Source organism: Salminus brasiliensis, chromosome 23 (assembly GCF_030463535.1).
Source record: "Salminus brasiliensis chromosome 23, fSalBra1.hap2, whole genome shotgun sequence".
Lineage (NCBI taxonomy): Eukaryota > Metazoa > Chordata > Actinopteri > Characiformes > Bryconidae > Salminus > Salminus brasiliensis.
Genome location: NC_132900.1, coordinates 27,629,289 through 27,653,756, shown reverse-complemented (window position 1 = coordinate 27,653,756; position 24,468 = coordinate 27,629,289). Strand labels below are relative to the sequence as shown.

The 24,468-nt window shown below is 44.2% G+C and overlaps 1 protein-coding gene across 1 annotated transcript in view; it reads left to right on the top strand.

The window, feature by feature from the left end:
• Positions 1-15,683: 15,683 nt before the first annotated feature.
• Positions 15,684-24,468, top strand: part of zswim5 (zinc finger, SWIM-type containing 5) — a 53,116-nt gene continuing 44,331 nt past the window's right edge. Inside the window, exon 1 of the mRNA XM_072669144.1 lies at positions 15,684-16,203. Within this exon, the coding sequence (XP_072525245.1) occupies positions 15,684-16,203 (520 nt within the window). The remainder of the gene's footprint in view (positions 16,204-24,468) is intronic.

Sequence of the window (24,468 nt, the reverse complement as noted above, 5' to 3'; positions counted from 1 at the left end):
AGAAGAACTTTTTTTTGGTTCTATTAATGAACCAGGGGTTTATTTAACGATAAATATGTAAAAAAAATTTTTTGCCTGGCCGCACTATAGGATAATCGGGCCAATCTGCTTTTAGCGACTACTCAAAAAGTCTCCTGATTTCAGCATGTTTGTAAACGATGCTCTTCTCCTATTATCCTGCAGGGTTTGGTGTCTATAATCCAATCTTTAGTCCTGCGATCTTCTCCGAACGTTTAATATTTCAGACTCACTTTCCTGTGGTAAGTGCTGGACGCCGAATCTCTTGTGGAAAACGCCAGAAAGGGAGGAGCTACTCACGTCTGAAAATAATCAGAATAAATTTAGATGGTACGCGCAAGTTACGCTACTCAATTTGGACTGCGCTTGTGTGTCACTTTACGCTGGCAGCTGTGTAGTCGCAAGATTTGTGCTACGGGGACTTTTATCTTTAAGACAATAGTAAAATTATTAAAATGCTTTGTTATTAAATCCATATATTATGTATCCACTGTTAGGTGTTATTTTTTTGTGTGCTTATTCATTCATTCCCAATCTTCATGGGTAAATATCACAAAAAGTGAACACACTGCTGAATAAATTCAGCTTAAAATAGTTCAAAAAGCAACAAAATCATGTACATTTATTCCCAGCTGTCTATTACTGGGACAATATTAGAAATATGGTCAATAAACGGACGATCCAGCTCCTACAACTGTAGTAAAATGTGCCATAATCAAACTTACCCATAGGAGTGCATGGACTGTCAGCAGGTCATTCAGTGTCAGGAACTGCAAATATTCACCTTTACATAGTGTTCAGTGCAGTAATAGGAATAATAATAAATTATATATATATATATATATAATAAAAAAAAGGGGAAAAAAAGAAAGGGCACTTTCACTTTACATGTGATGCTCCAAATCGGGGAGCGGCATGGATAACCATGCAAATGCAGGGGTGACAGCGTCAAAAGAACTTGCAGTGACCTATGTTGGCATAGCAATGTGCATCACTTTCTGTTAGTAAATAACGGGTTAGCATGTTAATATATTTTGTGTAGTAGCCTTCCAAACTCGCTTTGTTAATATGAGTATATTAGATTGTATATAGCTTAAAGTATTAGTGTGTAGTACGCAATTGGGACAAGTATGTTCGGCCGTCATTCAGGGTTAGAAACTAGCTACTTAAAGCAGCACTATCTGATAATTGGCATTTCTTGCTCTTGGGCTCCCCCTACAGTCGGCAGGTTAATCTGTAAATTGAGGCACCCCTCAAAAAGGACATGCGTCCACTCATTACTCGTTACTACTCTCCCCCCATCTCGTGTAATGCTTCCGACCAGTGCGCTCACAGGCAGGGTGGTCAGCTCAGATGCGCCGGCTAGCAGACGCCTGTGTCGATACCCGTTTGCCTGTTTGCGTCCCCTACCTGATCTGTGCCGGACATTGGCCAACGGATGCAGATCAGGTAGCGACAGCTTACAGCTGCTCTTCGCTGGCTAGCAGGCTAACGGTAGGGCTGAGAGAGGCCGACTCTTGATCTTGCAGTTCTCGCAAGCGCTATCCAGCTCGCTTCACCAGACCTACATACTGCAGGTAGCAGCGATCCGCGCCTGGAGTAGCAATGACGGAGACGCTGTTCTCCCTATTACAGGTCAATGGGGAATTCCAATGATTTTTTAGGGTAAAATTCTACATAATGCTGCTTTAAAGAAGACTATTAGAGTTTGCTGAACAAGTGTGTGACTGAACTACAGATTAGCATTCAAGGTACCAACTGGCAGCAAAGCATAGCTACCTTGTTAGCTACATTAGCCACGTAGCTCCAGAGGAAATCCAAAGAAGCCCACTTCAAGCATGTCTTGCCTGATCTGCTACGTTTGAGTTTGAGGGAAGGTAATTTGATTTTACGCATCTGCTTTAATTTATGACGAGGCCTCGTTCATCTAGCAGAGACCCGCTAGCTCAGCTCTGTTCACACCAGAGGTGACAGAAGCTCTTAGCAAGTCTTCATGCATCGTCCTCCACCTTTATTTTCCTCCTTTACTGAGCTGATCCCTTACTCTCTCTATCTCTCGCTCTCGCTCTCTCTCTCTCTCACTTTCCCTCCTCCATGCTAGCCCAGGGCCATTTAGAGGTGCAGGGATGGAGCACGAGGTCTCAAGAGGGTCCAGCACAAACAGAAGTAGTGACCGGTCAGTGATCTCAGTTGACGTAAGGATGTATTCTAAAGGACGGAGGCTTTTATTGGCCGTGTTAGAGCCGTGTTTACCAGCGGGGCACCGAAGTGTCCTCTGGGGCCGGGGCTTGCCGCTGCGGGGGGTGGGGATTAAAGAGGAAGCTCAGGAAAGATCATTTAAAAGACACTAAAGCACACTGAGAGTTGCTACGCACCGCACATGCACAATCAGCCACCGCCTCTTTGCAAACTTCTGCCAAAGCAACGTCACCAGGTAACCAACATGCTCGGAAGAAAGCGCAGGGTACCCAGCTAGCAGACGCCAGTGTCACTACCTGGTTTGCGCCCCCTACTGGATTTGTGCCAAGCTACGATCAGGTAGGGATCAGCTAACTCGACCTCCTACCTACTCCTCGCTGGCTAGCAGGCCAAAGGTAGCGGTGAGTTAGGCCGACTCTCAGGTAGGTCTGATCTGTTTATCTGAGGCCTTTACGTAAATATGTGGAGTCCATGCAACTCGAAAGCTCACTGTCATTAAACCTAAGGGGGTGACCCACCACCAAATATTAAGAAATTGTCAAATTTATGTTCAAATTTCAATACAAAAATGAATGCCAAGTAAAAGCATTTTCAATATCGGTCTCAGACCACTTTCGGGCCCCTTTGTACACACTGTAGAGACAAAAGTATTGGGACACCTGCTCATTCATGGTTTCTTCTGAAATCAAAGGTATTACAAAAAGAGTTTATCCTGCTTTTGTTGGAGTAACCATCTCTACTGTCCAGGCAAGGCTTGGATTTCTACTAGATTTCGGAGCACTGCTGTGAGAATTTGATTGCGTCCAGAGACTGACATGTTATTGCTGGATTATTGCAGTCTGGTCAATGTCTGTTCCAGGTCCAGGTCAGTTAAATAAAACTCAAAGGTGAAAGCAAACGTGTTTTCGGACAGTTCTTCATTGTGTTATGTTTTGCATCGCATTGTGGGACAATAGTGTCCATCCTAATCACACTTTAAAGCCATAAATTAGCATACTCACTACATAGTCAATAACTACATAGTGTTACTAACGCAATTGGGACGGACCCATAGTGTACGTAGCATTGCTAAAAACAGCAGTAGCCTGGATTGTGTCAGTATTTGTCCATGTTGGCTAATATTAAGCCGTGTCTATGAACTATGAATTAGTTGTTAGCTAGATTAGCGAAATCCAGAAGCTAACTTTAAAGTACAGAAGCAAACACCAAACACCAACCAACTACAAAAGAAGCTAAAATAGCTAATAAGAATATACAAAAGAAGTGGCCACTGGTTTATGAGAAGATAATTATAGATGAGTGAGTCATACAGTCTCAGGAACCACATAAATAAGCCTCTTCCTATTCCTGAACACCACCACACAGTTCGCGGCAAACGTCTAAGGATTTGTGAAGGCAGCTAACTGGTGGCTGTAGCTACCCTGCCACCTATGCCAGACCAGCGGCACACCCTCCTACCACTGCTACCTGCCTAATGACCACTATTAATATCACCACTATTAGCCATCATTACTCTCATTACTCTGACCATCACTGCTATGACTATATTAAGTTTTACTACACCATGATTATTATATTATGATTATAAATATGTTGCACAGCTGAGCAGCACAACACTTTAGGTGGTTTGGTGACTTATCAATAATTTATAAATGATTGACTTGACTACCTTAGCCAACTTCAAACACCAAATATTAGTATCTGTCTACATTTACAGACGGGGGGTGATTGTGTAGTGTAGCTTTTTGTCCAAGCTAGCACCTCAAGCTCCTGTCAGACTAGCAGTGTGGACAGAGGAGGTGTGAGCAGAGGAAGTTAGCAGGCACACTTGTGGGAAGAGCCTTGTGTTGTAAATTCACACGTTCTAAACACTCTAATAGCACCCCAATACACACACACACACTCACACACACGTCGTCCACTTCAATAAACACCACACCATTGACACAGCAAACACTGGCCGGTCTGGGCTGAGAGAGGGATCAAGCCTAGCTACAGTGGTCATCATTAATTTTTTGATGGCTGAATCTCTCGATGCTTCAGAATTATGAGCTAAAAGGAATTGATGGAACATAAATTATGAGCTATATTACGGTGCTGTGCAGATGTTTTAGACATCTAATCACATTGTCTAAATGATGTATCCTAGCAATGAGTTTTCTACTGTTATTTAAAGAAAGTAGTGAGATCTTGTCGGTAAGCTAGTCTGAAGAACAGAGCTCGGTTCCTCCAGGTTTCTCCTGGACGCTCCCCAGTTCAGCCAGCACAGCGTGGAGGATGTGTTCAACTCCATCAGCAGCAGCAGCAGCAGCAGCTGCTCATCCTGATTTACCATCATTAAGGACTAACCTGCTGAAAAATCCAGCTCAGGACTACGCTGGTAGCTGGTTTCTGAAGATCTAAGCTGGTCTTTGATGGACAAGGTGGTTAAAAAGCAGGTCATCCAGGCAAAAACATACTCTATGCTGGTAAGCTGGCTGGTTTACCAGCTCTTGACCAGCTTAGTGCATGTTGCCTCATACTGCATGTTTAGCTTGGCCAGGTTGAACATACTCATAGACCGGCTAAGCAGTCATCCTCAACATACCCTATGCAGGTCAAGAGCTAAGCTGATATATATATATATATGTGTATATATATATATATATATATATATATATATATATATATATATATATATATATATATATAATGGGGTGTATATATATATACACCCCATTAAGACTGTGACTTTACTGGGTATGAAGTGGGTGAGAAGATCCTGTAAATATGCAATATGGCATATGTAGTGTATAGCATCTCAAACAGATGAAATATGTGTGTTTGAGAGGCCGAGAGAGAGAGAGAGAAAGAGAGAGAGAGAGAGAGAGAGAGAGAGACTTGTCCCCACAGGCAACAAAGAGGGTAAGCTGTATAAGTTTTGCATGCCAAACTACATGCTATCTCTCCCCATTGTTTGCAGTGAAGGCTTTGTGGTGAGAGCAGCATGCCTGCTAGGCGTTAGCTGGGCCGGGCAGCAGGAGACAAAAGGTGGAGGTAATTCCCTTTTTTTCGCACATGGGCGAGTTTTTCCTCCTCGCTCTCTCTCCCTCTCTCTCTCTTGCTCAACACTGACTCACTTTAACGAGAGCTGGGGCAGGAGCCCCCAGGCAGCGAAGGTGTATATGTGTGTATGTGTGTGGAAGGTTGGAGAGGGGGGAGGGTGCAGCGGGCCTCCGCGTGATAAAATCAAGCTCTACAGGTGTAGCTGGGTCCTTTATCAACACCACCATTGTTCACCTTGCCAACCACTGCTGAGCGAAGAAAGGCCGCAACCTGCCTGAACTGTGCTATGCTAACAACACTCACACACACAAACACACACACTGCGTTGTTCTCGACTGATTCAAATGTGTACATCACTTCCACGTTGTGTCAACCCAGTAATTGCATCATGCGGGTCACGTCTCTAGTTTGCTAGCTGCAGGCACTGCATTGGACAAGAGTAGGCCCAACTAAGGCGTGGGATTGAGGGCTATAATGCCCCCACAGCTCAATGCAGTGGACCTCTGGAATGATGGTGGTGCTCCATCCAATACTATTCGGGATGAGTTGGGGAGTTAGGGAATAAGGTAGGGTGGGATCATCCAACATCCCAACCTCACTAAGACTCTGAATGTCGCTGAATGCAATCAAATCCTCACAGCCATGCTCTAAAATATAGTAGAAAGCCTTCCTTTGACAGTAGAGACAGTTACTCCAACAAAAAACTGGAGAAACTCTTTTTAACACCCTGGATTTCTGAAGAAACAATGAGCAAATGATCAGGTGTCCAAATACTTTTGTCCATATGGCATATGTACGTGTGTATGTATGTATGTATCTGTCTATCTAGCGAGGCTGGCGCAGGTAATTGGTGACGTGCGTCTGAGCTCTGAGCCTGAGGGTGAGTTTACATTCTTAGACATTGTGTCAGACAGGATGAGCAGGCCAAGACCCAACAGAGCCTGCGGGAGGCCATAGGAGGCGGAGGAAGAGGAGCGGCCGTCGGCTTAGGCGCAGAGGAGTGAGGATGAGGTAGCAGCAGGTTTCAACACTGCTGCTGTTTAGACCAGTGATAACCAGTTTGCACTTTCTGGAATAATCTTTTGAGCGAACAAACTGAACCAATTCACCTCCACAACAAAAACGTTCTACCTTAGCTGTAACTCGCGGTGACGTCTTGGGCTTCTTCATTAATGTCAACCCTGTTTAAATGTGGTCTAGAAGACCCTGTTTACACCTGGCCACTTGGATTATATCTGGATAAGGCCGAGCCACATCAAACCGATTCAAATTTGAAGGAGGTCTTACACTCATTTGATCCACATGTTATATAAGCATTCGACAGCCAAAACCCCTCCCAGCAGAACCCAAACTCCTCCCCATGCAGGACGTCGCTGGGAACAAGATCCGTGTCTGTGCGGAAGGTAATCATGGACGATGTTAAATTGTGAATTCTGAGACAGCAGCCATCTTTAGCACAGCACAGGAAGAGGCTGATTGGATAACCAACCGGTTGCCGTGTAACGAGCGGATTTGCATGTTCCGTCCCGCCCCGTGTGGTTAACCCAACCATGGGTTCCATGTTGGCCTTACATATGGATTAAGATGGGCTTTAACAATGGGGCCCATTTGAGAAGCCCAACTGGATCCCAGTAACAACACATGCACACAAACCCACTCAAAGCCCACAACCACCTGAAACCCACCTAGCCTCGGAAGTTGGATGTCAGAGCTGGGAATGGCGTCTCACTTGAGTCGACCTCGTTCCAGTTAAACGTTCAGAGTTTACCACGACTGGTTTGACAGTCCTTTACCAGAGTTTTAATGATGAATCTGACCAAAATATGTCCCAGGCTTTATGTCCCAGGTTAGCATTGTTAGCTAACTTTGTCACAGGTTATCACTGTTAGCGAAACCAATGAATGTGAAACAGTGGATTGTACGGTTTTGAAAATGACGTACCCATGGAAACACGTCCACAGATAGCTGATGGACAGTACTGCGTGTATACGACTGGTTTAATGAGACACAGATAGATAGAGGTGCTAATGAACTGTTGATGTACAGTGTTGGTGTACGGATCTTGGATTTTGAACTTTGGGTCTCCCAAGGCTTTCGAGTAGGAAATCTGAATCTTGGAAATCTTGAAATGGAAAGAGCATAGGACATTAAATGTCCCAAATTAGCATACAGAGCTAATTTGAAGTGCTTTTGGACTAGATTGCAATATGCACATGCATTTTCAGACTGTAGTTAGCATGTAGTTGACTGTTTAGTTAGCATGTTGTAGCGCCAGTCTCCTAATTGCTATGCAAACTGATGAATGATTCAGAAGGAACGAGTCATTCCAGTGAATGATTCGCTGATGAAAGAATCTTTGAAAAGAACAGTCATGTCCTCCACTAGTTCCAGTGTGAAACAAACGGCGCTGACAGATCCGGCGCAAATCATAGCTGATCCTTTATTTCTCTTACACTGTAGAGGGCCGGCGGAGGTGTCAGACGTGTCAAAGCCGGCGGATTGCGCCTTTATCTGAAATAGATGGACAGAGGGATCGTGACAGTTGAAAGAATGCGGGCTCCAATCGTTGTGTTATAGTTATTCCCAAAGAGACTTCCTTTGATGGGATTTTTTTTTCTCCCCACTCTCTTGTCCTCCCATCAATCTTTTTCCAATTACCTGTCTTGTCTCCCCCAAATCTATCATAATCGTTGCCTTGGAAACTGGTAGCATCCTCCATTAGGTTTTGGTCCATTGTTCGATTTGTGTGGACGCGGCGGCGTGGGGTGGACACAAGACTCCCCCAGTAATGATCCGGCCTGATTACTCAGAAAGACAGAGACGCTTTATTTAAATTTCATATCAAATACGATACAATTATTGATTGAAGTCTGAAGTTTATATATGAGTACCCTATATGGACAAAAGTATTGGGACACCTGCTCATTCATTTGATTGCTTCTTTCAGAATCAAGGGTATTAAAAAAAGAATCTATCCTGTTGTTGGAGTTACTGTCTTTACTGTTCAGGGAAGGCTTTGTACTAGACGTTAAAGCATTGCAGTGAGGATTTGATTGCAGTCAGTGACAAGAGCTTAGTTAGTGAGGTCAGAATGTTGGATGATCACCGCCCCACCTCATGCCCAACTCCCACGTCAATCCAAAAGTACTGGACGGAGCACCATCCATAATTCCAGATAACACAGTTCCACTGCTCCATAGCTCAAAGCTCCCTTCTCCCTTCCAGTCAATGCCTAGAATCAGGCATGGTGCCAGTATGTTCATGTTTATCTGCTGCAGAGGGTCTTATTATTTTGGCAAAGCTTTACTCTACGGGGACTATACAAGATGTGTGTGTCCAACCATCTCCAAAACCTGTATCTGGCAGCAGGACAAGAGCAGCAGATCCTTTTTTGTGTATTGCTAAGTGGTTGCTATGGTGTTGCTATAGGTTTTCAAGTTATTTTCTTTTCCAATTCAAGTTATATTCAAACATACTCAAATCCAGTCTAGAAACACTGAACATCATTAACATCATAGTGAATTTTGGCAATTATTTAGTTCAACAGCTATGGACCTAAAGTCATAGCAAATTAAAAAAAGGCTACTGGCTCCATCATAGCATTTAGTGCTTGGACCCCCGATGATTGCCACTTGTGATATAATGTGATTTGTAGTGTTACAGAGATTTTACACTGACATGGACATTTTGGTAAATGCCGTGAGCTCAACAACTTTATCTCTGCTAGTTGCTTGATATAGCATCCCGGGTGGATGCTTTGGTGTTGCTGAGTGGTTGCAATGGTATTCCTGGTGGGTGTTGTGGTTGCTATAATGTTGCAAAAAAAAAGAAGCATAAACTTTTGCACCCCGTTTTTTTACTTACTGGAAAAAAATCTGAAAAAACAACAAACAAACAAACTATGTGTTTAATCAAAAAGCTGTATAAAGGCCTAAATTGTCCAAGTTGGAACGGTGTTGATATTTTGAGAAACATGGGGCGAGTTAATGGAAAAATGCAAAAATAAGTCAGAAAAAGTATTATAAATACGGGAGAAGAAGAAAACTGGATAACAGTATGGTTACTTTGTGATGCGCAACCATAATGGGTGTGTTGTAAAATACAGTAGCAAGGGTCAGACATCAAAATGTGTGTGTGTGTGTTTTTTTTTTTTTGTGGCCGCACATGAATAATAAGCGCTATGGTTAGCATATGGGTATCCGTGAGAGACAGATGATGGCTCCAGTGCTCAAGGACATCCCCCTATACCAAGGTTTCGAGGCACTTTGAAAAGCACCAAAAGTGACAACACCCCCACTTCCAGACTGTCATGCATACACAAACACACACACACACACACACACACACACACGCACGCATGCACAAGCATGCACACACACTCGCACAATGCCTCGTATCCTGTGTGTGCTCCGCTGTCAGCTTGTCATCTTTCACTCGGTGCACTCGACTAGACAGCAGCGAGCATGCTGGGATACGACAGCCAGCAAAATGGAGTCTTCTCATTACCTCTCCACACACCTGCTGTTTCTGTCTCCTTAAGAGCCGCCAAACAAACAAACAAACAAACAAACATAGCGGCAAGCAAGCCAGCGAACGCAGCCTCCAGAGCGGAATGCCTGGCCAAGGCCCTGAAATAATGGCGCCCGCTGAGGTGGACACACAAAGCTGCATATATCAGCCTGGATTTAAATGACCTCCTGCCCTTGTCAATGTGCAGTGTTTATTATAGTAGGATAAACTGCCCTATAACCAAAGACATGAAAACTCATGGGCATCGTTGCTAAGAGAAAATGTTCATGTGAGTTTAACTTGAAATTTCTGGTAAGTGCTGCAGAATTATTTAGACTTTACCACTCGTGCAAATTAAAGTCATGTCCTGCATCTCATTTTAAGACCTCACATCTATTATAAATAAGGTCAGTCTAAAATATCATCCATCATTTGTGCTCTACTAGTTCCTTATTGGCGTACAGTGCTTGGTCCCCGGCGATTGCCACATGCTATGTATGCAATTTGTAGTGTAACTGTAATGGTAGCTGCTGTAGAATTATTTAGTTCAGTGATCTCAACAACTGTGTGAATTTATGTCATGTATAAAAATCCCCTTTTAAGACCTTGTATCTACTATAAACAAGGCCAGTCAAAATAATGCCCATCAGTTGTCCTGTACTACTTCCAGAATGGTACGCAGTGCTTGGACCCCGATGATTGCCACGTGCTATGTATGCAATTAGTAGCAGAATTGTGATTTTAATGCTGTGGATTTTTTAAGTTGACTTCAAAACTTGTGCAAATTGAACCCATGTCCTAAAAATCTCATTTGAGACCCCACAAGTTAGTCTAAAATATTGTATATCATTTGTGCTCTACTAGCTCCATATTGGCGCAAAGTGCTTGGTCCCCGGCGATTGCCATATGTTATGTATACAATTTGTAGTGTAATGGTGATTTTAATTCTGGGAACTGCTGTGGAATTATTTAGTTCAGTGATCTCAACAACTATGTAAAAAAATTCCCCTTTTAAGCCCTCATATCTACTGTAAACCAGGCCAGTCAGTTGTCCTGTACTAGCTCCATAATGGTACGCAGTGCTCGGACCCCGATGATTCCCGCATGTGATGTTGTGTAATTTGTAGTGTAGTGAAGTTGAGGTTATTTTGTGGATTCATTTAGTTAATTGGGTTCAACAGCTAAATTCAAATCATAGCAATTCAGAGGATTTCCATCCAACAATAAAGGAAGCATATTTTTGCTGTCACGCAAAACCTTGTATTTCCAAAATACAAGGCAACTTTAAAGAATAATGAATTTTTTTTCTTTACTTTCAATGGAAGTTAAAGTAAAGATTTAATTTCAAGTCATTTTGGAGCATTTCTATTGGCCCGTTCGTCATGAAATTCTGATACAATGTAAAGAAAAAAGATGATTAAAAATCGAAAATTGATGTTTTTTTGTGTGCCAGTGATGATATAGTGGTACATGTATTTATATAGCACAAAGAAAGCTCCAGTTCCACATGCTGATCCATTTACCTATGACCTGCATGGACACGCGGCTCACCCACCACTTTAAGGGGGCAAATTTTAGTATTGGGACACCTGCTCATTCTTTCTTTTCTTCCGAAATCAAGGGTATTAAAAAAGAGTGCATCCTGCTTTTGTTGGGGTAACAATTGAAGAAGTCTTTTTACTAGACTTTGGATGAGCATTGCTATGAGGATTTGATTGCATTCAGTGAAAAGAGCCTTAGTAAAGTCAGAATGCTGGACGATCACCACCCCACCACCATTTCCTCAACTCATCCCAAAAGTACTGGACCATCATCATTCCAATGAACACAGTTCCACTGCTGCACAGCTCAACGCTGGGGGCTTCATACTCCTCTAGCCTGGCATTAGGCATGGTGCCCATAGGTTAGTGTTTACCTGCTCCAAGGGTCCTATTCTATGAGCCAGCATTGGGTAAGTCAGGGTCAATCTGCCCCACAAACAGTGTGTGGACTGGATACACAGCACTCGGCTTCACTTTTGAATTCTATACGAACTTCTAGCTGAAATCGGATTCAGCTGAAAGCTCGCTCTACACAAACGTTGTAGTGTAGAGTGAATAGAGTGAAGGCGTCATTGATCGAGTTCTGCAGAGGGACGGTGATGACAGAGGCCACCCAGGGTAGTAAGAGTGAGAGAGAAAGAGAAAGAGAGAGAGAGAGTCAGAGAAATAGATAAAGAGAGAGAGTCTCTTTTCACATCTCTCGCCTGTTCCCAGCTGGACTCCAAAGCTCAGAGTCTTCAAAGGTCCTGAGGAAGCTTTAAACCCCCCCCCCCCCCTGTTTTTTCGGGTGACAATGAGGTGAAGCCATCTCAACAGGCTGAGAAAAAAGCAGCTCGCTGGCTGAGGGCCTGCGAGAGGCCGGAGAAAAAAGGCAGGACAACGATGTGGCCTGCAGGAGGGTCTCTCGCTGTCTGCTGGGGATCACGAGGTGAGAGGCCTCTCGCACTACTGTGCATGGAGGTGCGTGTGTGTGTCTATTACGGGAAGACTGAATAGTAGCTGTGAGCGTATCCTAAACAGCTGACTGCTGGGCTCCTAGAGCTCAAACGGGAAGGGAACGAGTTATTCGTGAAGAAACCTTGATAGCGTTGATAGCGTTGTGTACAGGTCATCTCGGGCCCTCTCTGAACACCTAGCATCCCTACAAAAGGTCTGTGCATAGTGTTTACTTTATTACATTGCAATAACCCCATACGCACAGCTATTACAGTGTAATACTTATTCAATTACTTCAAGGCCATTTAAAGTACTTATATATACATATAAACTACATATCCAAATGTTTGTGGACACCCCTAATTCTAATGATTGCATTCAGCTACAATTACACATAGGTTGTGTAAGTTGCACCCATTGCTGACACAGACATGCAAATGTACACACACACACACACACACAAACTGCTTGTCTAGTCCCTGCAGAAAAGTACTGGCAATAGAATAGGACCCTCTGGAGTCTAAGCTGTGGAGCAGTGGAACTGTGTTCTCTGGAATGATGGTTGGTGCTCCATCCAATATTTTTTTGGGATGAGTTGGGGCGTTGGAGTTGATGAGGTGGATGGTGTTCATCCAACATCCTGACTTCACTAACGCTTGTGTTGCTGAATACAATCAAATCTTTACAGCAATGCTTCTTCAAAATCTAGTAGAAAGCCTTCTTCCCGGGACAGTAGAAACAGTTACTCCAACAAAGGAATTCTTTTTTAACACCCCTGAATTAAGAAGAAATAATGAGTAAGGTGGTGTCCCAATAATTTTGCCCATGTTCATGTTGGAAGGATACATGCTGGGTGTTGTACAAAAAAATAGTCCCAAAATAAATTTTACCATCATCAACAACAGCTGTATTTGTGTTGTAGACTTTGTGACCTGAGTTGTAGTTTATAATGCTACACTACTGAGCTGGATTATGTAGTTTATAATGTTACACTACTGAGCTGGATTATGTAGTTTATAATGCTACATTACAAAACTGGATTGTGTAGTTTATAATGTTACACTACTGAGCTGGATTATGTAGTTTATAATGCTACATTACAAAACTGGATTGTGTAGTTTATAATGTTACACTACTGAGCTGGATTATGTAGTTTATAATGCTACATTACAAAACTGGATTGTGTAGTTTATAATGTTACACTACTGAGCTGGATTATGTAGTTTATAATGCTACATTACAAAACTGGATTGTGTAGTTTATAATGCTACACTACTGAGCTCGATTATGTAGTTTATAATGCTACATTACAAAACTGGATTGTGTAGTTTATAATGCTACACTACTGAGCTCGATTATGTAGTTTATAATGCTACATTACAAAACTGGATTGTGTAGTTTATAATGTTACACTACTGAGCTCGATTATGTAGTTTATAATGCTACATTACAAAACTGGATTGTGTAGTTTATAATGCTACACTACTGAGCTTGATTATGTAGTTTATAATGCTACATTACAAAACTGGATTGTGTAGTTCAGAATGCTACACTACTAAAATGGATTACCACATGAAATTTTGGGGTCAGTTACTTTTTTACATGGGTGAAATGGGTGTGAAATCTTTGTTTTCCCTGAATAAATGGAGCAGCCATTTAAAAACATGTGCATGAGGATCTGAAACCATTTAATGTGCATATGCAAAAATAGAGGAAATCATAAAGGGCCAAATACCTTTTCATGGCCCTGTGTGAACCGAATTACCTTTGCCCTACAGCCAGACAAACCACCAGACAGTTTAGAGTAAGTTCTTCTAAGGACATTAGAGAATGTTTATTTGACGTTTTGGGAAGATTGAAGGATAAGAGTGTGAACTTCATTTGCAATTCATTGGGGTTAACTGCCTGTCTAGGATGGTGAACAACCAAAGAGTTGAGGTATTATGGGCCATCAGGTAATGGGGACAGTTTAAGTGACTTGTTTATTCCAGTTTCAGCTCACTTGTACATGTTCTACTACATGGCACACTGTAAATATCCTTGTTACGGAGTGTTTTAGTAGAACACCAATAAAAGCGGGCCTTTATCAGTCAAAACATACCCAGACATCCTCTCTAATTCAGCTACTGCTAAAAAACCAGCTAGTCTGATCTCCACAGAAAAGCAAATGCATAAACAAGTATCTCCTGAACAAATGCACATAATCTTAAAGTCCGATGCCCAATGCCAACCGTAGGCCATAGTGGTACGAAGCCTTTACCATTGGGATATGGAGCAGTGGAACTGTGTTCTCTGGAGTGGAGCTCCTATCATGCAACATCTTTAGGATAAGCTGGACTGATCAGCCATTTCTGCTCAGTTAATGCTCACTTAAATGCTCACTGAATGCAATCAAATCCTCACAGCAATGCTCCAACAGCTACCTAAAGCCTTCCCAAAGAAATATACTATATATCAATATATGACACCCTTGAAAACAAATCAGGTGTCCACAAACTTATGGACACTTCTCAGTGTCTCGTGTTCGTTTCTGTGATCTTTTTGTTTACATTAGCTTTTCTTTACCAGCACAGAACCCTCGCAAAGTATCGCGAGAATGTGTGCCCACTTGTCCGCTTGCTCTCTCGCTCACTCGCACGCTTGCACGCGCGCGCATCACCTCGCGGATTGGCTCACGAGCGTTTGTTATTGGTGGTGACGTAGCAGCCGTGATGGGAACTTCTGTTCTGTTTACTGATCCGATTCTGGCGAACTGTCCGTTTGAATGACTCGGACGTGCGATTCAAGGATTCATTTGTTCCTCACACGGTTCTTTAAATAAAGATAATAGAGGATTGGCTCCAGTTGAAGGTCAGTTTTACAAGTAATGCCAACAACGGTTAGTTAAGTGAGATTTTGACTTAATTCTCATGGCATCACTATATACACATACGGTGATATTCAATTCAGCAAACGAGTCTACTTTGACTAATATGATTAGTTAAGTCACATTTAGCACTACATTTACTTTTGCTTTACTGTAGGTACATAATAGCATTCAGAGTCTGATTTCTGTTTATTCTACTATTCTGTTTATCTATTTAATCTATTACATTTGACAGTTTTAAACAAACAAAACAAAACGAGAAAGCTGGACCGATGATAGTGTAAGTTAGTCTTACATTGTTAAAATTTGGATTTTAATGTAATTCAGAATTGTAATTTATTTTTTTTATAAGCCACCAGCCTTAAAAACCACTGTCCACACTGTGAATCGATTCAATCGATTCCTTAAAAAGAACCGACTCAACAGCACGATTCACTCACGGCTCCGGACGTCGCGCAGTGTGTCTCTCCTCCTCCTCCTCCTCCTCCTCCCCCACCCCCACCACCACCACCTCCACCACCTCTTCTGCTGCTTTCTCGGTCTTCGCTTCAGTGTTTATTCGCGTTGTCATGGCGGAGGGACGCGGAGATCTGCCGCTTCAGCCGCCGCCGCCGCCGCCGCCGCTCCAGCTCCTCGCCTCGCCGCCGGCCAGCAAGCGGCCGTGCTTGCGTCCGGCTCCTCGGGGCCCCGGTCCAGGGCCGGGTCCGGGCTTCCACAACTCGCGCACCCGCTGCCCGGAATCCCTGCTGGACTGCGCCGCCAAGGCCGTGGCGGAGAAGTGGGCCTTCGAGCGGGTGGAAGAGCGCTTCGAGCGGATCCCGGAGCCCGTGCAGCGCCGCATCGTCTACTGGTCCTTCCCGCGGAACGAGAGGGAGATATGCATGTATTCGTCGTTCCAGTGCCGGGCGGCCGGCGAGGACGCTCCTGCGACGGGCTCCAGCGCCACCTCCGCTGGCTCCGGCACCGCTCCCGGAGGGGCGTCGGGCACGGCGGGCAGCGCCGGGACCGGAGCCGCTGGAGACGGGCTCCCTTTCCGGCGAGGAATCCGACTTTTGGAAACGGGCTGTGTGGATAATGTGCTGCAAGTCGGTGAGTGGAAACTGCACGGGGCTTTTTTTAAACTGTAACGGTCACTTTCTAACGGCTGCTCGCTCCCTAGTGCAGGTCGGGCTCCGCTTCGTGTGGAAACGCTGGGAGAACTTTTACCTCTGAGGTAAAAACGACTCAAATGAGCCGGTTTGTGAGAAAAATCATAACTACAGACGTTTATACTTCATTTTTGTGAACTAAAAGAAGAGTTAGCCAGCTTAGCTAGCTTCATCCTCCGTGCTCGCTGGTTAGTTAGATAGCTAGCCTGAGTGCTAACGCGGTTTCCTCAGAGGGGTTTTTAAAGATTAAAGGGGTGCGACAGGGAGGCTCGTGTGTTTGCCAGCTACATGTTCAATTTATCATATTTATCTGCTTTTATAAAACTACACATGTCTATTAAAGCACGTTTTATGCTTTTTAACACGAAGCGAAACTCTCAGCTCTGCTCCGGCTCCCCCTCATCTCAGCGCCTCACAATGGAGGCGCAGGGGTTAGCTAGCGCTCGCTCCCTCTCTCGGCTCGAAAGACGGTGAAAAGCAGCCGTGGTGGTCAAAACCTGTGCTGTAGACCCCTGACCGCGCTGTTCGTCGATATATCTGCCATGTTAGGTCTTATTTGGGAGTTGGGAGTGTTTCGGGGCCTCGTCGGTTGTACTGGACGATTGTAGCTAATGAAGTGCAGGCTAATCCGCCTCAGTCCAAATCTCATGGCTTTTGTTTATTTGCTCGCTCGCTCGCTCGCTCGGGACAAAGGACGCCTGTCTATCCGATCCAGGCCGGACAAAGCACATGTGTGGACACGTATTAATCTCCGGGCTCGGTGTTGCATCGAAAATCGACAGTAAAAGTGGAGAAAACAGTTGGGTTTTGGGCGAAATTGTGGGCTTGTGCGGCTCGTATCGCACAATAGCTCTCGCTCCCTCCCCCTCTTCAGGATGATCAATCAGGACAGGAGGAGAAGAGGGGAAAAAGCCTCTCGTATAGATTAGAAATCTGCATCTAGACAAAGGAACACCACGGAAAGTCAATTTGCAACGCTCCTGGCTGTAACAGTAAGACCTGGAGGTGGAAGAAGTGTATGCCTGGATGAGGTTTCCAGCGAATGCCATGTCTTTTTCACCCTTGAATACATGAGCACGAGGCACGAGTTTGCACAGACCAGCAGATCCACGGATCTCTTCTCTCCCCCCCCCTCTCTTCTCTAGGCTGGCTAGTAGTGGTGGTGGTGGTGGTGATGCACAATTGGGGAAAGATCTCCAAACACTGCATGCATGGTCTGGTTGTGAGAAAGAAAGAAAAAAAAAAAGGCCCATGCGTCCACATTTCTTGCCAAAGTTGGACACCTTTTGCTGCAGGACCACGTTCTCCATAGGGCAACAAGGAAACAAGAAGCACCTTTGTGAGCAGACCAGCTTTAGTGCCTGTTTTGCTTTCTTGAAATAGCAGTTATGCGATCCCCCCCCCAAATCCCTATTAAACTTAAGTGCCAAGAGGCCGGCGAAAGCGTGCACCCACCTAATTGAATAAAGAAGCCACGAATGGTTTATTCCTACAAAGATCTACTGTGTCCCTTTAAAAGGCCCGCGTGCATGGGAATGTGATAACTATGGGTGTAATGAAATAACATGGGCACTTATTTATTTAGCAACCTTAAAAGGTCCTCGCCGCCAATGGAAACCTTACGTTCAGGTCCTCTCCATACTGGCCTTGCTTTGCCACTGGCGGTCCCTTTACACACATGCAGTGGGGTTGCGTTTGCGGAAGGATCGCCAGGCATTTTTTAGATTACAGCCGAGATTAGTGCAGCATTACTGGAGGGCGACAAGCTGTTTTCATCTCCGCCGCCTTGTAGTCGAACCCAGAGCGTAATCTAAACAAAATAATAGCTACTCTAGGAGCATTCGTTTGTCATGGTTGGCTGTAAACACAAGGCGGTGGTTATCAAATAGGTACCAGTCACGCAGAAGCCTTGTGTGTCTAAACTTTGCAGGAGAAGGAAAGGCTGCCTTTACTTTTAATGTCATTCGGAGCATTTCTGTAGGTCTATTAATTGCGAAAACCAAAAAAAATGGAGATACAATGGATTTGTGTGATGGTGACCTAGCACATTATAGCCAGGAAGGTAGTAGGCTATTTCTGCCATGCATGGAAATAGTACAGGGAAGCTTCCTTCTTGGCTTTAAAGTAAATTCATGTAAAGGTTCCAGCCTAAATCAGTTTTCATACGACAGCAACTATGTGTGTGTGTTGCGTTTCCTCCTATTCTGTCAGCATTAGCCGAGCCAACCTTCAGCACCAGGCCTTGTTTTTATCATTCTCTCACTGCATCCGTGCCTGGACTTCCTCTCTTTTGAACCTGGTAGTCACAAAGAAACTGCAAATGAGGTGCAGAAAGTTCTCACACTGATCTTTAACGCCTTCACTGCTATGCAAGAAGCCCAGGGTTTCACACTCCACTCAGTTCAAGGAAGCCAACTTCACTTCGCTGAGCCTCGCCAGCGTGCCAGGAGCTTCACAGAGAGTTCCTCTTGAGTCTACCCTGGTTGATATTCATGCAGTTCGGTATTGTGATGTCTTCCGAATGCGGTACAGAGCACCTTTAGCCCGTGCTTAAAAGAATGTCTTATAAGCCTGTCGTAGCGCGTTCTGTCTGGACCGTTTCTGCTTCTCTTGAAATTGCATTACTGAGTAAAGTCCCCTTTGATATCGTTTGTCTAGAGTACAAATGTGTGTTATTTGCCGGGGGATTCAGATTGTTTTTATGACCCCAATATTGCTATTCCCATATTGGCGATATAAATATCACCCAGGCCTGTGTGAGCACACAGCTGACGGCTTCTCTGGCTTCTCGGGCTTCTCTGACGTCCATTGTCGGGGGTTGGTGTCTTAATTAGAATAATTAATTCTAGTTTGTGTTTGTGTCTTTACCCTCCCCCACGCCTGGGTCTTATAAAGTCCTTAGAGAGGAGGTTCCAGCTTTGAGTTAGGCCTGAGGATTATTGGGTCATGCTTTGTTACCCAGCTGTAGAAACACCCCCCCCCCCCCCCTTTTTTTTTTTTCCCCAACCCTATTCTCCAAGAGGGGAGGAGGTCTATGTGTGTGTTGGGTGGGGGTTGTTAAGTGCACAAAGCTGTGTTGGGGTGTCTTTATGGAGCCTCCAGTGGTGGCCAGAAGGGCAAAGTTCTACCAGGTTTCTGGCATGTGGCTGCTTACGTAAAACATCTTTTTGGGGTTTGGGGGGCCGAAGGTTCCCAGTCATTCTTGGCTCGAACATACAGTTCTCAGACTTCCTACTGCAGTTCCAAAACATGGTTCTGTAATGAATTGTCAGTTCAAAGGTTCCAGAAGTGGTTCCTCTATGACATTGCTCAGAAGAGCCCTTTTTGGTGCCTTTTTGTTTTTAAGTGAAATGGAGTGAATGGAAGGAATGAATTGAAGTATTTGTTGACGTACGATATGAGTGGCCACCAATGAAGAAGAAGAAGCAGCAGCAGCAGCAGCAGACGACGATTAAGACTGAGCTTTGTTTGGTGTGCCGTTGGCGTGGGACGCTTTCACCATGACTCAAATCCTCTCAGACTGCGCCACCACCTCACGCTCAAGCTTTCTCACCCTTGTAAATATCTCTTTCTCAATCTTTGGATTTTGACAGACGCTCTTGGTGTCAGTGGTTTCTTTAGGAATGGGCTGAGCTGTATTTCGTCTGCAGCGGTTGCCACGTTTTGGGCGGGGGTGTGGTTGAAAGCAGTCAGTTTTCAGTCAGTACCCCCTTCATTTTGCCCTTATTTATTAGTTTTCATTTCAAAGGTATTCATTTGCAAATTAAACACGTGAAAAAAAAAACTTTCTTCTGAAGGCGTCAGCAAAACCCCTGCTAAGTCTGTTATGAAGCGAAATGACTCTCAGAAGCTTTGGGCAAGAACGGCAGATACCGAAAACAACTTAATTTAATGATTAGTTTGATCTTCTGTACCACGGCATGTACTTTTCTACTCTTGTAGACAAACCACAGCTATTTCTGGGCTTCTATTTGGGACAATTTAGACATTTGCCTTTTTGCAAGAGACACATTAGAACCTATTTAGGTGTCTGACTGGAAGGCCTGAAGTAGGGATGTAATATGTAAAGTGGAATTTTCTTGCAAAAAACCTTTAATGGATCAATAGAAATTCTCAGAACTTGGAATAAAATCTTGATTGGAAGGTTTTTTCCATTTTCCTAAAAAGTTGCTATTTTGAAGATGCTTTCTGATTCCTGCCACCATATCTGTTACCTTACAAGCATTTTATAGAATGGAAAACTTGCTCTATCTGATTCCCAGCACGTACTATCTAGCATAACGTAAAAAAAAATGAATATTTATATGACTACCGCCAGACTATTTTACGACTGCGCTGTGATGTCAGCCCCCCCCTCCCTTTTTTTTTTTTAGCATCGGTTCCTCTCCTTATAGCTTGAGCGTCATTTTTGGTCTTTTGTAATCGGGACACATCTCATCCAGCCCCATACAAGTTCAACAAGGGACCGCTAATTCTGCGGCCGTCTTTCAGCGCCCACGCTGACAATGTTTAATCAAGGTAATTAATTCCTCGCCTTCAAGTCTCAAAGAAAATCAGTTAAACAAATCTTCTTTTTTGCACTTATTAGGAGTCCGTTTTTGAAGGACACGGTCATTAAACACTTTGTCTTCCTCCAAGTCTTTTATCAAAGGAAGGAAATTAATTTGCAGGCAGGCGGGCGGGCGGCGGGCGGGCGGGGGGTGGCTGCGGCGGTGGTGGGCTAGTCAGGTACCTCATCAGCACATCATCAGTGAAGAAAAGTGGAGGGAGGTGGGATTCAGTGGCTGAAAGAATGAACTGCTGGAGACTTCAGAAGTCGGGCCTTATTGAAACAATACATCGTGAATGAAAACGAAGACACTGCGCCTCTATGCCGGATGCCGTCCTGCATACAGAATAGGCCATGCATGCTCGGAACAATGGCGGTTCTGTGTGGGTTCTGGAGTTAAATGAGCAACGTTTGCTGATTGTTTTCACTTATTTCATACTTTAGTATCTTTTTCGTTCACACTGTGGACCGACTTGACTTTTATCCTAACGCTGCAAAACCAGTGGGGACCTTGCCCCTAAAGTCCTTCGTTAAGGAGTAGCCTGATACCCTTGAGTCGGGTTTATCAGTAACACCCTCCACAGTGGGCTGACTCTCAGTTAGATCTGTCCGAGGCAAGCCATCCACTATGTCAGTTATACTGATGGACAGTAGTGGAAACCCAGTGATGACCATAATGGTAAAAATTGTAATAATTGCTGTTATTCATTAACATATAGCTGGTGTTTGTTCCAACCAGAGGTTCACCTGGTCAGTAGGTTCATCAAACCAGTATCATACCTGTGGTGAAGTGAGGGCAGTGTGCAGCTTTGGTGTTTTTTTTTTTTGTTGATGATGGGCAATGTTTCCATGCTAATGGCTACAACTGCAGCACCACTTACAGTTGGCTTGAGCCCTGATCAGTGCTCTCAGCTCTTTATCTGGGCTTGATGCGGACTTTTATTATTAATAGGAATATGTATATATTATTTCTTGCCGTTTAATGGAAGTCCATGGAAGAAGCTTTTAGTTCAAACCACTCCTGTTGCTCCATTTATCATGAAATTGACATAAATGTGCACCGTTTTGTAGTACCCATTAAACACGTGCATGCCTGTGTACGTCTATCGTCCTTCACGTGTTCTGGGTCAGCAGTCTCACCTGTAAAACCACCCCCCGGACGCCTCTTTTCCCTTTGATCTGCGCGCCGTCGGTTGATGATTATGCCAGTATCTCCCCGTGACCGAGCCGTAATGGAACTTTTATGTTTTTATGTGCAGGAAACCGGGCCCTCAAAGCACACAACACCTTCATGGTCATGCAGTTTTCACAGCTCTTTAACCCTTAGACTGGAGTAATTGAATTATTACTATGGTCTGACTAGGCTGTTTATATGTAATTATGTAATTACACGTTTAATTACATAGTCACAGAACCAATTGTTCAATGTCCATTGTGTATCAATGGGTTTTCAGTCCTGACAAACAGTCAGTACATTTTTGGTAATGCTTCTTTTGCATTGTAACTTTCAACACATTCAAATCAGAACCAAATAACGCTCTCACACAAACATGCACATGCACACGGTCCAGATGAAAAGATCTGGCGTTTATGATCTTGAACATATTGATCATGAATTTGTTACCATCTGAAATGTCTAAGGGTTAAAATACAGTATGGCTATTTGTGCGCTCTTTCTCTTTTTTCTTTCTTCCCCCTTCTGCGTGGTTCCCCTCTGTTTGGGTGTCATTGTCAGGACTTGCGGCTACTCTGAGGCCTTCTTTGAAAGGGAGGGGGGCCTCCAGGCAAGCCTAATAGGAGCACATTTGGCTGTAATTGCCTAACAAATGCAGGAGAATTCCGGGGGAAACAAAAAAAGGGAGAAAATGAGAAGGCAAATCAGCCAAACCGGAGCGAACCAAGAGGTGAGGGAGGGGGGGTGCTGGAACAGCTAGTATCAACTTTTTTAAATAGGTAAAGGGTTTAGATTATGTTTAAGCTGGCATAAGTAGCTTTATTTAAGGTTAATACTTCCTGTGCTAAAGCTGTTTAAAAGGTAGCTTGTTTTGGTTGGACCTTTCGTTGAGTTTACTGCATTTGTCACAGTACACTTAAACGACATTCAGCACTGTTACTCCAGTGTTGATTTACGGTTGTACAGTGCCGATCAGCATTAATGGAGTAAACAAAGAAATGCAGATGTTGCAGTATAGGTAAATCGGAGGCAGGAGGATTCGGCTGGTTTGAGAAGACGGGCCAGTTATAGAACTGCCTGTTTTGGCCTGAGCGCGCCCAAGGAACAGAAAAGGAGAAAGGGCCCTCCATCTGCGGCTGTAACACTAAACTGAGGAGCGCAGGAAACCTAAGCAGCTCCAAAGCGCCGTCCTCCCCCACAGCAGCCCCTTTCATCCAGCTGAGATTTTGTGTGTAGGGTTTTTTTCTGTGGCCAGTTCACATGGAAACTTAATTTTCTCAGTCTGGACTGAGAGAGGAAGGATAATGCTCGCTGGAGATGGGGTCAAATATCCTGCCAGAAGGCAAAAAGGGGGGGAAAAGGGGAAGAAGGGCCCCAGTCAATGGCAGTTAGTGACGTGCAGACCTCTATGCAAATGGCACACGGTCGCTTAAGACCTTTAGCATGGCTGAGCTAGCTTGCATTTGCTACACCAGTATTAAAGGAATACTCTGACCTTATGTTGTACTGAAAACTATTTACAGAAGAGCTACAAACTCTGTTATAGTTAACTTCCAATGGGATGGTGCTTCAGCAACTGTTGTGGTTCTGTTGTGTGCACTTTGGGTCTACAGGATTTCTGATGAAATCAAATCACGGCTACAGTTGCGTCAGATAATGGTTGAAATGCGTCGTTTTCTTCCCTTTTGGTTGACATGGAGCAGGCTGTGGAGCTCTGCAGTGGCGTTCGCACACAGATGGCGAAAGGCTTCCCTTTCATGAATATTTAAAGAGCTGAGAAGAGGGTCCAGTTGGTCTGCTAAATGACGTGTAAAGGCAACTGGTTAAGTGTTAAAGCCACATGTGATTTTAATTAAGAGACTCCATTAATTTTGATTGGGCCTTACTTCCCCACACAAAGACTTTGAATTCTGAATATGAAGCAACCTCCCCATATACATACACACGCATGCTCATTCACACTGATTTTATATATCTCTGTATATAGGTGACAACACATGAAGCCCCCTTGATGGCATCCCCTTCAGAACTGTGCCGCGTTGTTATTCGGCTCTGAGCTATTTGTTTCAAGTGGACCTTAGAATGTCTGGCACTTTGATGAGCCTTCGAGTGTTCGGCCTTGAAGCCTCCAGAGTTTCCTCCTTCTGATGCCTTCACGGCGCTAATTTAGGTACCTTTTGTCTGGGCGTGGGGAGACCAGTCCCACACCCCCACCACCTTTGTAAAATGAAAAAAAGAATGAACTCTGCGCCCTTCGTTTCTCTGCGAAGCTACCTGCTCATATTGGCGTGCGACAGCCAGTCTGGGCTTCGCTGAATGTAAACATGCATCTCCACCGAGAGGTAAACGCACATTAGCAGCCTTCCCTCACACGGCCCCCTTCTTAGAAGAGGAGCACAAGGTCACATGGCTCTGCCGAGCAGTGACAGGAAGATTGATTCACTTTCTTTAACTGGTTCTTTTTCAGTGAATCGAATCGTAAG